The 13,842-nt window shown below is 33.8% G+C and overlaps 1 protein-coding gene across 1 annotated transcript; it reads right to left on the bottom strand.

The window, feature by feature from the left end:
* Positions 1–5,601: 5,601 nt before the first annotated feature.
* LOC137652459 (calmodulin-like) lies at positions 5,602–11,667 on the bottom strand. Its single transcript, XM_068385845.1, has 3 exons — positions 11,535–11,667; positions 7,569–7,768; positions 5,602–6,191 (listed from the first exon to the last, which is right to left on the bottom strand). Exons 2-3 carry the CDS (start codon positions 7,764–7,766, stop codon positions 5,946–5,948), a joined length of 444 nt encoding a protein of 147 aa, XP_068241946.1. The 5' UTR covers positions 7,767–7,768; positions 11,535–11,667; the 3' UTR covers positions 5,602–5,945.
* Positions 11,668–13,842: the final 2,175 nt, after the last annotated feature.

The raw sequence follows: 13,842 nt of genomic DNA, 5'->3' as shown, positions 1-13,842 counted from the left end.
CCCCAGTGATTTTCTTCTGTAATCCATCCTTGATGTATTTAAGTTCAGAACCAGAATATAGTGATAATATTCCTTCGACCTTTGGAGATATTAGTGCCATTGTTATGCGTTCATATAATATATACAGTAGTTGGTGCATAACGGTGATCGTGGTCTGTAACTCTAGGTAGACAAAGGGTCTTTATCTGGTTTTAGCAGTGCTACTACTTTGGCTCCTCTCAATATCTTTGGTGTTCGGTAGGTTATTGCACATTTATTGAATAGTGCAAGGAGCCATTCTTTTGTCCTCAAACCAAAGTGTAGGATAATCTCCACTGTAATTCCCTCTAATCCGGCTGCCATCCCATTTTTAAGGAATTTCATTGCCACATTTAGTTCTTGCAGGTTGAATGTTAGGAAATTCTGGTTACTCTCAGACATAACTCGTTCCGTGACCATCTAAGTTTTCTTTAAGCATCCCCATTCCTTGTTATTTGGTTTTCAATCGAGTAGGAGTTGTGAACCACTTCATTGGGGATGAAGGCGGCTTTTCTTGGCCAGCTTTCGATCTTCAGAGTTTATTTTTTTTATGGTGGCCCAACCATTTTTTTTTTTTTTGTCATCTTTCATTGCTAATTCAATCAATTAGAGTTCTAAACTCAATTGTGTTGTTGGAAAAATGAAATTACATTATAAGCCTCTGTGTACCTTTGGCACAGTACTTTGCTTTGCTCATTGAGGCCAGGAATGTAGGACTATCTGCAGCCTCTAGGGATGTTGTTTGCAGCCTTCCACACTAATGATTGAAAACTCTTATGCTGTTGAGGGTCAGGAGGGGTTTTGAGATCTCTACTTAAACTGAATGCATTAATTTGCCATATCCAGCATCCCTTGTGCCTGTAGCTGCTTGCACTTATTAGATTTTTACCCTACCTTTGTGTCATCTTACACTTGCATCTTGCTGTCAAATATCTTAGGTTTTACTCAGTACAGGTAGTGCAATAGTAGGGTTGTTACCTGCTGCACCTGGAAACTTGAGTTGCCACTTAGGACCTTGTGCTCATACTTTTGAGTCAAATTCGTTTTTCTAAATTTTAGGGTCCCTATCCGGCGGTATGCTCAACCAGGGTTCGAAATCCACTGAACCTCATAGTTTTTTATAGTGTCTATAACCTCACCATCCTTGTGAGCAAAGGATGAGGGTGCATTTGGAAGCCTATAGATTTACCTGCTGAGACATGGGTAGCCATTGCATAACCCTCCCTTGTCCTAGCTTGCTTGGAGAGGTGGTTAGGGTGCTGATCATATTTATATTTGGTCAGTCCCTGTCATCCCTTTGAAATGTGGTGAAAATGATTTTGACCCTATACGAAATGGTGGGAGCATGAAGTTTTACCCCATGAAATGTGGCAAAAACATAGATTGACTCAGTAAGAATGTGGTGAGAGCATAGACTTTGACCCTGTAAGAATGTGGTGAGAGCATAGACCTTGACCCCTTAAGAATGTGGTGAGAACATGGACTTTGACCCCGTAAGGGTGTGGCACTAGGAGCATAGAATGTCATCTATAATATGGCTAAACTTTCCGACTCCTAAGATTAGACTATGAACCCTCAAGATGTGGTGATACCGTGAACCAGTATTAATATGCTAATAAGGATAGAATATGACTCCGTAAGTACAATAGTGAGAGTATTCACTCAACCAAAACAATTTACAGAGCATGGCTCGAGTCCAGAGGATTGTGGTGAGGGCATGGATTACATTATTCTGCGATCAGAAACTATGAACCCATGAGTTGTGGCTATTCTAGAATATGCTAAGATCCTTTAAGGCTATGTTAAGGTAATTGAATGTGATATCATAGGAATATGCTCGAGATATGCTCCAAGAAAATAGAAAATATCATTTAGGCATAGGCCTACACTTTAGAAAATATTTTTTTTTTCTATGTAAAGGGTTATGATTAAACAAGTGGTTTCATAAACTTGGTTTAAAAATTTGTCCCCATGCAGTAATGATTATAATTTTGCCCCCATTTACCAATAATCATCCTTCTTTTGCCACAAAACTAAAATAATCATTTGTCTCCTGCTAGTGCCAATGATCAAAAGTTATCACCTTGTCTGAGTTGTCTCATCTCAAAGATTATCATCTTATCATCACTTACTAATAACAAACTCTTGATAAATACAAGTTTCGACCAAGGGAAAAAATGCATATTATAATTTTTCTAATTAAGTATTCTCATAATCAAATACATAACAATAAATAATAAAAAAAAAAAAACTAAAGCATGCAAGTGATTAATCATTAGCTCAGTATTTGCCGATACACAATTTTACTTGCAAGAATTTGCTTCCAAGTTCCAAAAATATCTGAAACATCCGATTGGATTGTTAATAAACAATGCATTTTGATAAAGTTTCAGACTTTTTTCATATAGATTAGTGTGAAAATGGATAATGCCGAAATATAATTGGTTCTTATGTTTTAAGCTTTTCCAATAAACTACAGTTTTACTCTTTTTCATTTCAGAGAACTTATTCCAATTTCCAGAAAACCTGTTTCAGTCGTAAATGAAGATTTGTGTATAGTGGACGTCGTCCGGTTTGTGCTCTTTAACTTTTTTTTTTGTTTTGTTTTCATTGCGGTATATTTTGCATTACTTTAAATTAATCTGAGCCACGATTAGTCGATTTGTTTTGTTAACAAGTAGATTAAAGTAATTCTTTTAAATTCTGCAGCGTCTAGCAGTATGTTTTACGGTAAATGTAATTAATATTTGGTGCTCCATAATGGAGAGAAGGAATACACCACACGACGGCGAACAGATGCTTGGGCAACCTCCAGTTACCGGTAAGGTAAGTACAGTAGTGGTTTATTAAAAGTTTCTAAATATTTCCTCGTAGGTCTGGATAGGAAATTAATTGTTTTATGTTTTCCTCTGCCCGAAAATACCGATTTTCCTTGTTTTCCATTTCAAGTCAAAAGACAACAACTACACACTAGTTCCGCCAAAAGCAATTGGCAGACTGCTTGGTGGACAATTAGCTTGAGATATACAAAGATATTTAATGATCGGCATGGTGGATGTATTTAAGATTTATAACTTAGCTAATTCTATCAACGACCAGTTTATTCCACTTGGTTATGTAGGGTTTTAGGGGGTTTTATTCTATCTAGTCTCCATTTTGATAATTTGCAGCAATTTTATCTTTTAACTATGTTTATCATTAGCACCAATGGATAGGAATGCTAGACACGGCTTCCCCTCATCTTCGTAAAGTAGCTAGCGAATTATTTCTAAATTCTTTCCTGAACCAAACCGTTTCTGTGAGATATGATAGGAAATTTCACTTTAACAATATGCCAATAACTGAAAGTATTCATTATACATGGCCAAATTTTTCATTTTTTTTATGCCACGAGTCAATGTTTTGGTTCTTGATTACAGTTGTTTACATTTGGGCAGTTTGCCAGAAACGTTGGACTTGTATATATCGTGGAACAAGCCACAACGAAATTAGAAAAATAAGGTTACAATAAAAAGCATGAAAAATCGACAAATAAAAACGACCCAGGTTAAATAATTTTGTCTAACTCGATGTAATATGTAAAGCACAAAAGAGTAAATAATGCATAGCCTAACACGTACACAAATCTTTAATGAACTGGTATGTTTTTTTTTTATTATTTGATAAATACCGTAGATAATATTGTCAAAATAAATGATATAGTCTATTACACATCAGAAACCACCGTATTGTCATCTAAAGGATTATATAAACTTATATCAGAAGAATATATATTACTAATGAAATAAAGATTATTAATATCTTTATTATCCGGTATATGTTATATTTTTTTCTCTATTTTTTCAACTTCAAACGTTACAAATGAATTAGGAATGCCAACATTAACTTGCTCTGCTGTTAGAGTGTTTGTAAAAACGTAATTATTGTTTTTTTTTTTTTTCGTCTGTCCTTAATATTGCAATCCTCAAGAGAAGAAAAATTACGTTAAAAGAAATCATATAGGGAAATAAAATACAAAATCCCCCGGTGATAATAATCGAAGCTATAAGTATTAATACGCATGTGCAAATTTCAATTACTGTTTGATAAAGTTTTATCTGGTTTACGAATTGACAAAACTTTTTTTTAGCCTGAACTTGTGGAATTAAAAGTCTTAAATGGACTGCAAGTCTTATATGATAAGTCTTACGAATTGCTTACGAATCAGGGCAGTTGAAATAGGAGCACAAACACACACATTATATATATATATATATATATATATATATATATATATATATATATATATATATATATATATATATATATATATATATGTGTGTGTGTGTGTGTGTGTGTGTGTGTGTGTCTTTGTGTGTATATATATATGTATATATATATATATATATATATATATATATATATATATATATATATATATATATATATATGTATGTATGTATATATATATATATATATATATATATATATATATATGTATGTATTTATATATATATATATATATATATATATATATATATATATATATATATATATATATATATAAATACATACATATATATATATATATATGTGTGTGTGTGGGGGGGGGTGGTGAAATATTGGATATTACCTGGTGTATACTCCTTTTTTTTCTTTCTTTTTTTTAACTGATAAAAATAATTCGAGCATTTGTCTTAACCGGCGTTTGCTAATGAGGAGAGTTTATTATTTTAATTATGATTAGGTAACTGGCATATTAAAAGACCTCTAACGAGATTGTTTATTTCAATGTATACTTTTGTAATTTAATGGGTGGATTTGACACGACATAGGCCTATGTGTAATACTGATTTGAGTTTATAATAATATTCATAATTTGGGAGAAATTGTATTTGGGGTTTACGTTGAAATTATATATATATATATATATATATATATATATATATATATATATATATATATATATATATATATATATATATATATATATATATATATATATATATATATATATATATATATATAACCTGTTTATCTTTTAATTGCTTATTTTACTAGGCATTATACGACGACTGCTGCCCATGTATTGAATGGTATAATTGACATAGGCTTTGTTTGTGTATGGTGTAAATGAATATAGCAACTGCATTAAAATTCTCTATTCTCATAGGCCTACGTGTTGTCCTCAAACACAACTTTTTCAAATGTCCTAAGGCTGTTAGCTATGTTTTGAATGATATAATTGTATGTCATAGCCCATATGTTTGTGTATGGTGTAAATAAATTTAGCTACGGGATTCAAAATGCCCGATTCTAATAGGCCTACGTGTAGTCCGCAAACACAACATTTCCAAATGTCCTAAGGCTCTTAGCTATGTTTTGAATGGTATAATATTGTCATAGGCTGTTTGCGTATGATGTAGTCTAAATAGATTTAGCTAATGCATTCAAAATGCCTGATTCTGATAGGCCTACGTGTAGTCCGCAAACACAACATTTCCAAATGTCTTAAGGCCCTTAGCTATGTTTTGATGGGTATAATTGTGTCATAGGCTGTTTGTGTATGATATAAACAGATTTTAGTTTTACATTTAAAATGCCTGATTCTGATAGGCCTACGTGTACTCTCTAATTACTACATTTTTCAAAGGTCCTAAGGCTGTTAGCTATGTTTTAAATGGTATAATGGTGTCTAATGCTGTTTGCATATGATGTGAATAGATTTAGCTACTGCATTTAAAATGCCTGATTCTGATAGGCCTATCTGTAGGCTAGTCCCCAAACACATTTCCAAATGACCTAAGGCTGTTAGCTATGTTTTGAATGGTATAATTGTGTCATAGGCTGTTTGTGTATTATTTAAATAGATTTAGCTACTGCATTTAAAACCCCCTATTCTAATAGGCCTACCCCCAAACACTACATATCCAAAATGTCTCAATCTCTCAAAATATTTTTCTTGTCATGATATCAATGAACTGTTGGTAAAAAATCTGTCCTTCCTCGTCTATGTCGGCTTCCTGCACCATGATCTCCACCTCCTCTTCGGAGAGTTTCTCCCCCATTGTCATAAGGACGTGTTTGAGCTCTGTGGCTGATATAGACCCGTTTCCGTCCCTGTCGAAGACTCCGAAGGCCTCTCGGATCTCCTCCTCAGAGTCGGCTGGTGAGAATTCCTTCGTCAGGAGTCTCTGAAGGAAAAAAAGGTCTTATTTTTTTCGGGAAACAGGAGCCTTTATAGAATTGAGTAATAGACCTATGATGGTTAAACGTTGAATAACACCCATACTATGTGAAAAAAGGGGTTGCAGGATACTTTTAAAGAATAAAATCCTTTGTCAGGAGTCTGTGAAGGAATAAAAAAGTTTTTGTTTCTAATTTTTATCGGGAAACAGGAGGCGATATGGAATTGGGTAATAGACCTATGATGGTTAAACGTTGAATAACACCCATACTATGTGAAAATAAAGTGTTGCAGGATACTTTAATGAATAAAATCCTTTGTCAGGAGTCACTATAGGATTTTTTTTCTGGAAATAGAAGTCTCTGTAGAATTAGGTAAATGTGATGTTTAAACGTTGAATAACATCCATACTATGTAAAAGAAAGTATTTTAGACTTTTGATAAATATTAGTAGCTAAGTGCTGGTAGTAATGAACCATGGTATATAGGCCTACAAATATTTATGGAATATGATATTAATGGTAATATAATACTACTACTAATAATGATAATAAATTCGTACTTTTAGGAAACCTGCAACCAAAAGCCATTAATCAATTCATACGATTGTATCATATTAATTAAGATTATGACACTGCACTATATTTTAGTCACTGGTTTGAATCAACTTATAGGTTCTGAGCCGTTCTTTCTGAATTCGACCGAGTCCCATTCCAATTCCCATTCACAATCTCATTCCCATTCTCATTCCCATTCTCATTTCCATTCTCATTCCCATTCCAATTCCCATTCTCATTCCAATTCTCATTCCCATTCTCATTCCAATTTCCATTCTCATTCCTATTCACATTCTCATTCCCATTCTCATTCCCATTCCAATTCTCATTCCCATTCCAATTCTCATTCCCATTCCAATTCCCATTCTCATTCCCATTCCAATTACCATTCCCATTCCAATTACCATTCTCATTCCCATTCCAATTCTCATTCCCATTCCAATTCCCATTCTCATTCCCATTCCAATTCTCATTTCAATTCTCATTCCCATTCCAATTCCCATTCTCATTCCAATTCTCATTATAACCCACCTTCCTGGAATCAGACTCTTGTCTGAAGTTACAACCATTGATGAAATTTGATAAGTCTCAGAGCCGGAAAATGACAAAGACTACAGAAGTGATCGTGAAATGACGAAAATCGTGTTCAAATATCTGGGGTTGTTTTTAACGGCTTTTAGCTTAAGAAAAAAAATATTTCGTCTGGTAAATCAAAAGACTTTTTTTTTTTTTTTTTTTTTTTTAAAGTTCACATTAAAGCCAATTTACCTTTTTTTTTTTTCTTTTTATCAGGCACAAGAAAAAAATAAACATTTGATATCACTTACCAGAAATGTTTCGTAGTCAACAGTTCTGGGATTCCCAAGCTCGGCAGCAAGAGCCTGGACCTCTGAGTTTGTAGGATTGACACCTAAGGATCTAAGGGCAGTTCCTAGATCCTTGATGGGCATCTTTCCATCCTTCCCAAAGATGGCAAAACATTCCCTGGCCTCGGATTCTTCATCGGCTGTTAACCTTCGTGGCATTGCTGTCAAATAGTGATGATTAATAATAATAATAATGATGATGATGATGATGTTATTGATAATAATAATGATCTGCAGCTTTAAGTAGTACAATGTTAGAAAAACTTGAAATATATAATTATTATTATTATTATTATTATTATTATTATTATTATTATTATTAAATACCAAGCTAGTGGAAATCACTATTCTATCTTAATTCTTTTCCTCTTGTTTTGTTAAATTTTTTTATAGTTTGTATAGGAGATATTTATTTTAATTGTTGTTGCTCTTCTTAAAATATTTTATTTTTCTTCGTTTCCTTTCCTCACTAAGATATTTTCCCTGTTGGAGCCCCTGGGCTTATAGCATCCTGGTTTTCCAACTAGGGTTATAGTTTAGCAAATAATAATAATAATGATAATAATAATAATGATAATAATATAGGAGTGATCCTTTCTCGGGCTAGGGCACCTTTTATCAGTCTTGCTCCTCTGTTTGATATGTTTTGTAATTTCTTTAGTTGCACTTTTAGTAATTTGTAGTGGATGGAGTTACAGTAGTTAATCCTAATAATAACCCAATTTATCACAAGTTTATTAACAGAATGTTCATTCAGGTACTTCTTTATAGAGGCAATGTTTCTAGGATGATATCCAACAGTTCTTACTACATTATTACCTCCGCCAACGAAGTTGGAAGGTTATGTTTTACCCCCTATTTGCGTGTTTGTATGCTTGTTTTTGTGTTTATGAACACCTTCCTTGCCACATTTTTAATCGTAGAATAATGAAATTTGCATGGATTAACTGTTATGTTAAAAGCTGGAAGTTGTTAAATTTTGGAAGCTCAAGGTCATGTCCAATTCACGTAATCAGCCATAAGTATGGACATCGTTTTCACAGAGACTTCAAACTTGGTTCATATTTGAGTGTACGTCAATCCACGCAAATTGATACATGTTAAGGTCGAAGGTCAAGGTCGAGTCCAATGTCAAGGTCAAGCAAAAGGTCAAATTACAGTCATCAACCATTCGGCCACATTTTTTTTTTTTTTTTTTTTTTTTTTTTTTTTGTATTTGAGCATTGAGAGACGAGTTACGGTCAAGAGGTACTCCTAGATCACGAATTTTACTTGATATAGGAAGAGTCATTTATGTTTATTTGAATATAGTTAAAGTTTGTAAGAGCAGTTTTGCTTTCCAACCATCATGTTAGAATATTAACGGAATCATCCTGGCTAGTACAGTGCTAACGTGTTTGCCTAGCAGTGGCATGGCAGCAGATCGATCCCCTCCCAGGACCGTGAGTTTAAGCTGTTTACTGGGGTGACCTCTGCTGTGGTAGGGCACCACAGTGAGGGGGCTGGACTTGCCCGACTGACCTTTAACCTTTAACCCTTAACCCTTTAATCTGAATTTGAAATCGTCACAATAATAGTGTAATCCACACCACCTTCGTCTTGCTTCAAGTTTAGGTTCTTTCTTTGATATATCAACGATCATAATTGTTGTGACGCTTGTTTATAGAAATCAATCAATCAAGCAATCAATCAATCCTCTGGTCCGTTTATTTATGTTTCATATTATCCCTGTGGTCAGGATGTTTAATTCACAAATTATTATATTTTATATGCTTATTTCAAGCCATAACTTCGGTATATCCCATTTTTCATATATTTACCTTATTTAATTTTCCTTGTTTCAACCACAAATCTCTATTCATTGTTTTATCTTATCTATCTATTCCTTCATACTGTTTTGCTTTTTCCTGAGATTCATATAAACTATTTTGTTGAATTAAAAGCTCAAGATAGTGACAACTGGCGAAATATAACCGAGGCCCTTTGCGTCAATAGTCGTAGGAGGAGATAATTATGTTGTGTTTAGGTTTTTTTTTTTTTATATTAATCTCAAGTACTGTATCTTTCAATATTTCAAGACACGACTCCACCAAAAAAGAGCAGTCTAATTGACTACATTTTCTCTTATGGTACTGGCAGGTACTTTAGCTATAACTCCGCCCACATATATCTTAACCAAGCAATTATAAGCCATTTTTGTGTCATTTCCCGTAAGATAAATTCGGACATTGCCTAGTTTTGATTTTCCATTCCATGTTGTCTTTCGATATCTTAAATTTTGACCCTGATGGCTATGAAGGCAGAAATTATTATTATTATTATTATTATTATTATTATTATTATTATTATTATTATTATTATTACTTGCTAAGCTACAACCCTAGTTGGAAAAGCAGGATGCTATAAGCCCAGGGGCCCCAACGGGGAAAATAACCAAGTGAGGAAAGGAAACAAGGAAAAATAAAATATTTTAAGAACAGTAACATCATCTAAATAAATATTTCCTATATAAACTTTAAAAAAACTTTAACAAAACAAAAGAAAGAGAAACCAGATAGAATAGTGTGCCCGAGTGTACCCTCAAGCAAGAGAACTCTAATCCAAGATAGTGGAAGACCATAATAATAATAATAATAATAATAATAATAATAATAATAATAATAATAATAATGATAATAATAATAATTATTATTATTATTATTATTATTATTATTATTATTATTATTATTATTATTATTATTATTATGTGAATTACAGTCTACAGGTTGCGGGTTGCATCCAGCTTCCTTAGGAATCCATCACCTCCCTAACTACTGTATATAGGCTGTTTCAAGTAGCACGCCCTTCTGCATAAGTCCTGGGGCTACATCGGGTCCTACCTTCTCAGGATTCCTTTTCATTGACTTTGGTATGGTCCCTAGTGCTCCTATGATTATTGGCACAAATTCTACCTGCATATTCCATAACATTCTCACTTCAATTCGCAAGTCTTGGTAATTTTCTATTTTCTCTCCTTATCTTCCACCCTTGAGTCCCACGGTATTGCGACATTTATGAGTGATATTATTATTATTATTATTGTCCTCCTCCTCTTCCTCCTCCTCCTCCTCCTCCTCCTCCTCCTCCTCTTATTTCTCCTCCTCCTCCTCTTATTTCTCCTCCCTCCTCCTCTTATTTCTCCTCCTCCTCCTCCTCCTCCTATTTTTCATCCTCCTCCTCCTCCTCCTCTTTTTCCTCCTCCTCCTCTTTCTCCTCCTCCTCATATTTTTCCTCCTCCTCCTCCTCCCCCTCCTCCTCATATTTCTAATCATCCTCCTCATATTTCTCCTCCTCCTCCTATTTCTCCTCCTCCTCCTCCTCATATTTTTCCTCCTCATATTTTCCTCCTCCTCCTCCTCCTCCTCCTCCTCCTCCTCCTCCTCATATTTCTTATCATCCTCCTCATATTTCTCCTCCTCCTCCTCCTATTTCTCCTCCTCATATTTTCCTCCTCCTCCTCCACTGTTAAAATTTGCATTAAAAATGGCAAATGCCTGTCAAAATTTATTCCATTTATTACCGTTTTGAAAACGGTTATATAGACGTAAATGATTGATATTACGGTCACCAACCCGTAAAATATAAGAACAAAGTATGGTAAAATTACGGTCGCCTGAATTTTACTGACCTACGACTGAGAACAGTATATTTTCACGGAGAATTTCCGATTAAAGTTACGTTTTTTTTTTCCCTCCAAAGTGTAGGTACAACCTAAATTGAAAAAGCGGAATGCCATAAGCCAGTGATCAGCTGATCAACCGATACTTCGTATACAAGTCCTAATAGTATGATTTTAAATAAACGTTCTAGACGAATGATCTTGGTCTTCTTAAGCTAAAACGTTTTGTAACATTAATACAATATCAACTCGACAATATTGTCTCTTACCTGAGAGTAGCCCGTATGGAGATGTAAATTTCGTCAATTCTAATGATCCTCTTTTAACTGGAGGTGGTGCTGGTTAAGCCGGCAGTTTCCTGACACAGGGCCGGGTAAATTATCAGATGTTATCATTCTTATCACGGGAGACTTCTCCGGTATCTAATCACAGGGGTGGCACCTAGAATGTATTCTTATCTATCAAAGCTATCAGAAGTGATTGATTAATTTGGTTGTCATGCGGTAAATTGAGAAAGATGATGATGAATATTATAATAACACTATATCATTTGTTAGTTAAAAAGGGCTCTACTGTATATGAAGAGTCTTAGTATTCTATTTTGATTGTTAATTACTTTAATCGTAGTTTCCTTATTTCTTTTCCTCGCTGGGCTATTTTCCCTGTTGGAGTCCTCGGGCTTGTAGCATTCTGCTTTTTCACTTAGGGTTGTAGCTTATCAAGTAATAATAATAATAATAATAATAATAATAATAATAATAATATCACAATGACTATGAAATTGTGGGAATAAAATTGGTATCACATTGCGCAAGAAATGGGAATTTATTTATTTTAATGTTGTTACTTTTTTCCTTGTTCCCTTTCTGCACTAGGCTATTTTCCCCGTTGGAGCCCCTGGGCTTATAGCATCCTGCTTTTCCAACTAGGGTTGTAGCTTAGCAATTAACAATTATAATAATAATGATAATAGTAATAGTAATAGTAATAATAGTAATAATGATAATAATGATGATGATAATGATAATAATAATAATAATAATAATAATAATAATAATAATAATAATTGTCTGACTTTCAACGGAAAGCATTATCGTTAGTTCTTTGGTATGATTTGAAGGGGTGCCTCCCTGCTATCCGATTGCCTGTTATGAAAATAAAACGCCTTCGAAGTAAATGCATAAATATTTAGATATATTCAGTGGCACGTAGTGTCTTGTAAATATAACATACTGGCTCTGTAAAGGAAAAAAAAATGATACTCTACTTTTAGGGTTGTTTTTCTTGTCCGATACTGCAGGGGAAACCCTTTTTGGCGGGTGTCCATTGTGGTGTCTAGGGCCTCTTTGGAACCTGGCTCTATATTGGAGCTGGTATCCTTTCTGTAGCCAGTGTCCTTTTGGGAATGAAAAGAAAGCACAAAATCTAATAGGCTACATAAAGAGACAATTCAGATACAGAAACAAAGACTCTGTACTTAATCTAAAGGACTTTTCGTAATTAATTTTATAAGTATACCTTTCAAGGTATTCAGCATTTCACACCACATATTATTATTATTATTATTATTATTATTATTATTATTATTATTATTATTATTATTATTATTATTACTTGCTAAGCTACAACCCTAGTTAGAAAAAAAGGATGCTATAAGCCCAGGGGCTCCAACAGGGAAAATAGCCCAGTGAGGAAAGGAAACAAGGAAAAATAAAATATTTTATGCACAGTAACAACATTAAAATAAATTGTCCAACTCCACATTATCGAAGCACTTAGAAAACAAGAAAGTCTTCAGTTTCCTCTTGAAAGCCTTAATATCTTCAGTCTTTCTGATGTCTAGTGGGAGTTATTGTATATTCTTGGGGTCGCATATTTGAAAGCCCTAGAACCTACAGTATATATATATATATATATATATATATATATATATATATATATATATTATATATATATATATATCTTTGCTCTGTAATTTGAAACCATATGTAACAATTCTCGTGCCAATACGATGTATTGGCTGCACAATATGTAGCAATTCTCTTAGACATTTTGATCATCCGGTTCTGATAACTTGATGGGTTATTGTTCATATTTTAAACTTAAATTCTCGCTTTAATAGGCAGCCTGTGTGAATCAGTTAATAAATGAGTGATCCTTTCTCGGGTGGTACACCTTTTATCAATCTTGGTCTGTTTATTATGTTTCGTAATTTCTTTAGTGGCATTTTTGGTAGAGTGTGGTAAATAGAGTGGTAACATGTACGCCTAGCATTTACATAGCAGCAGATCGATCCAACGCAGGACCATGAGCTGTATACAAGAGAGGCCACTGATGTGGTTGGGAACAGTGGTGGGGGGGGGGGGTGTCCTTGCCCGGCTGACGTTCTGGTGAGCATCTATTCTGATGAAACTGGAACTAGACACCTTTTAATTCTAAAGCATAGTAATTAATCAAGGTATATATATATATATATATATATATATATATATATATATATATATATATATATATATATATATTGATAATGCAATATGCTAGGTAGACTAGTGTTATGTGGGAAAGGAAAAGGAAGTA

The sequence above is a fragment of the Palaemon carinicauda genome, chromosome 13 (genome assembly GCF_036898095.1).
Source record: "Palaemon carinicauda isolate YSFRI2023 chromosome 13, ASM3689809v2, whole genome shotgun sequence".
Taxonomy (NCBI): domain Eukaryota; kingdom Metazoa; phylum Arthropoda; class Malacostraca; order Decapoda; family Palaemonidae; genus Palaemon; species Palaemon carinicauda.
Note: the sequence above shows the minus strand (reverse complement) of the source record. Positions and strands in the feature narration are given on the sequence as shown.

Coding starts and splice junctions, on each gene's coding strand:
- LOC137652459 (XM_068385845.1), bottom strand. CDS start 7,766: ATGCCACGAAGGTTAACAGCCGATGAAGAATCCGAGGCCAGGGAATGT. Junction 6,192..7,568: donor TTGACTACGAAACATTTCTG/GTAAGTGATATC, acceptor TTTTTCCTTCAG/AGACTCCTGACGAAGGAATT.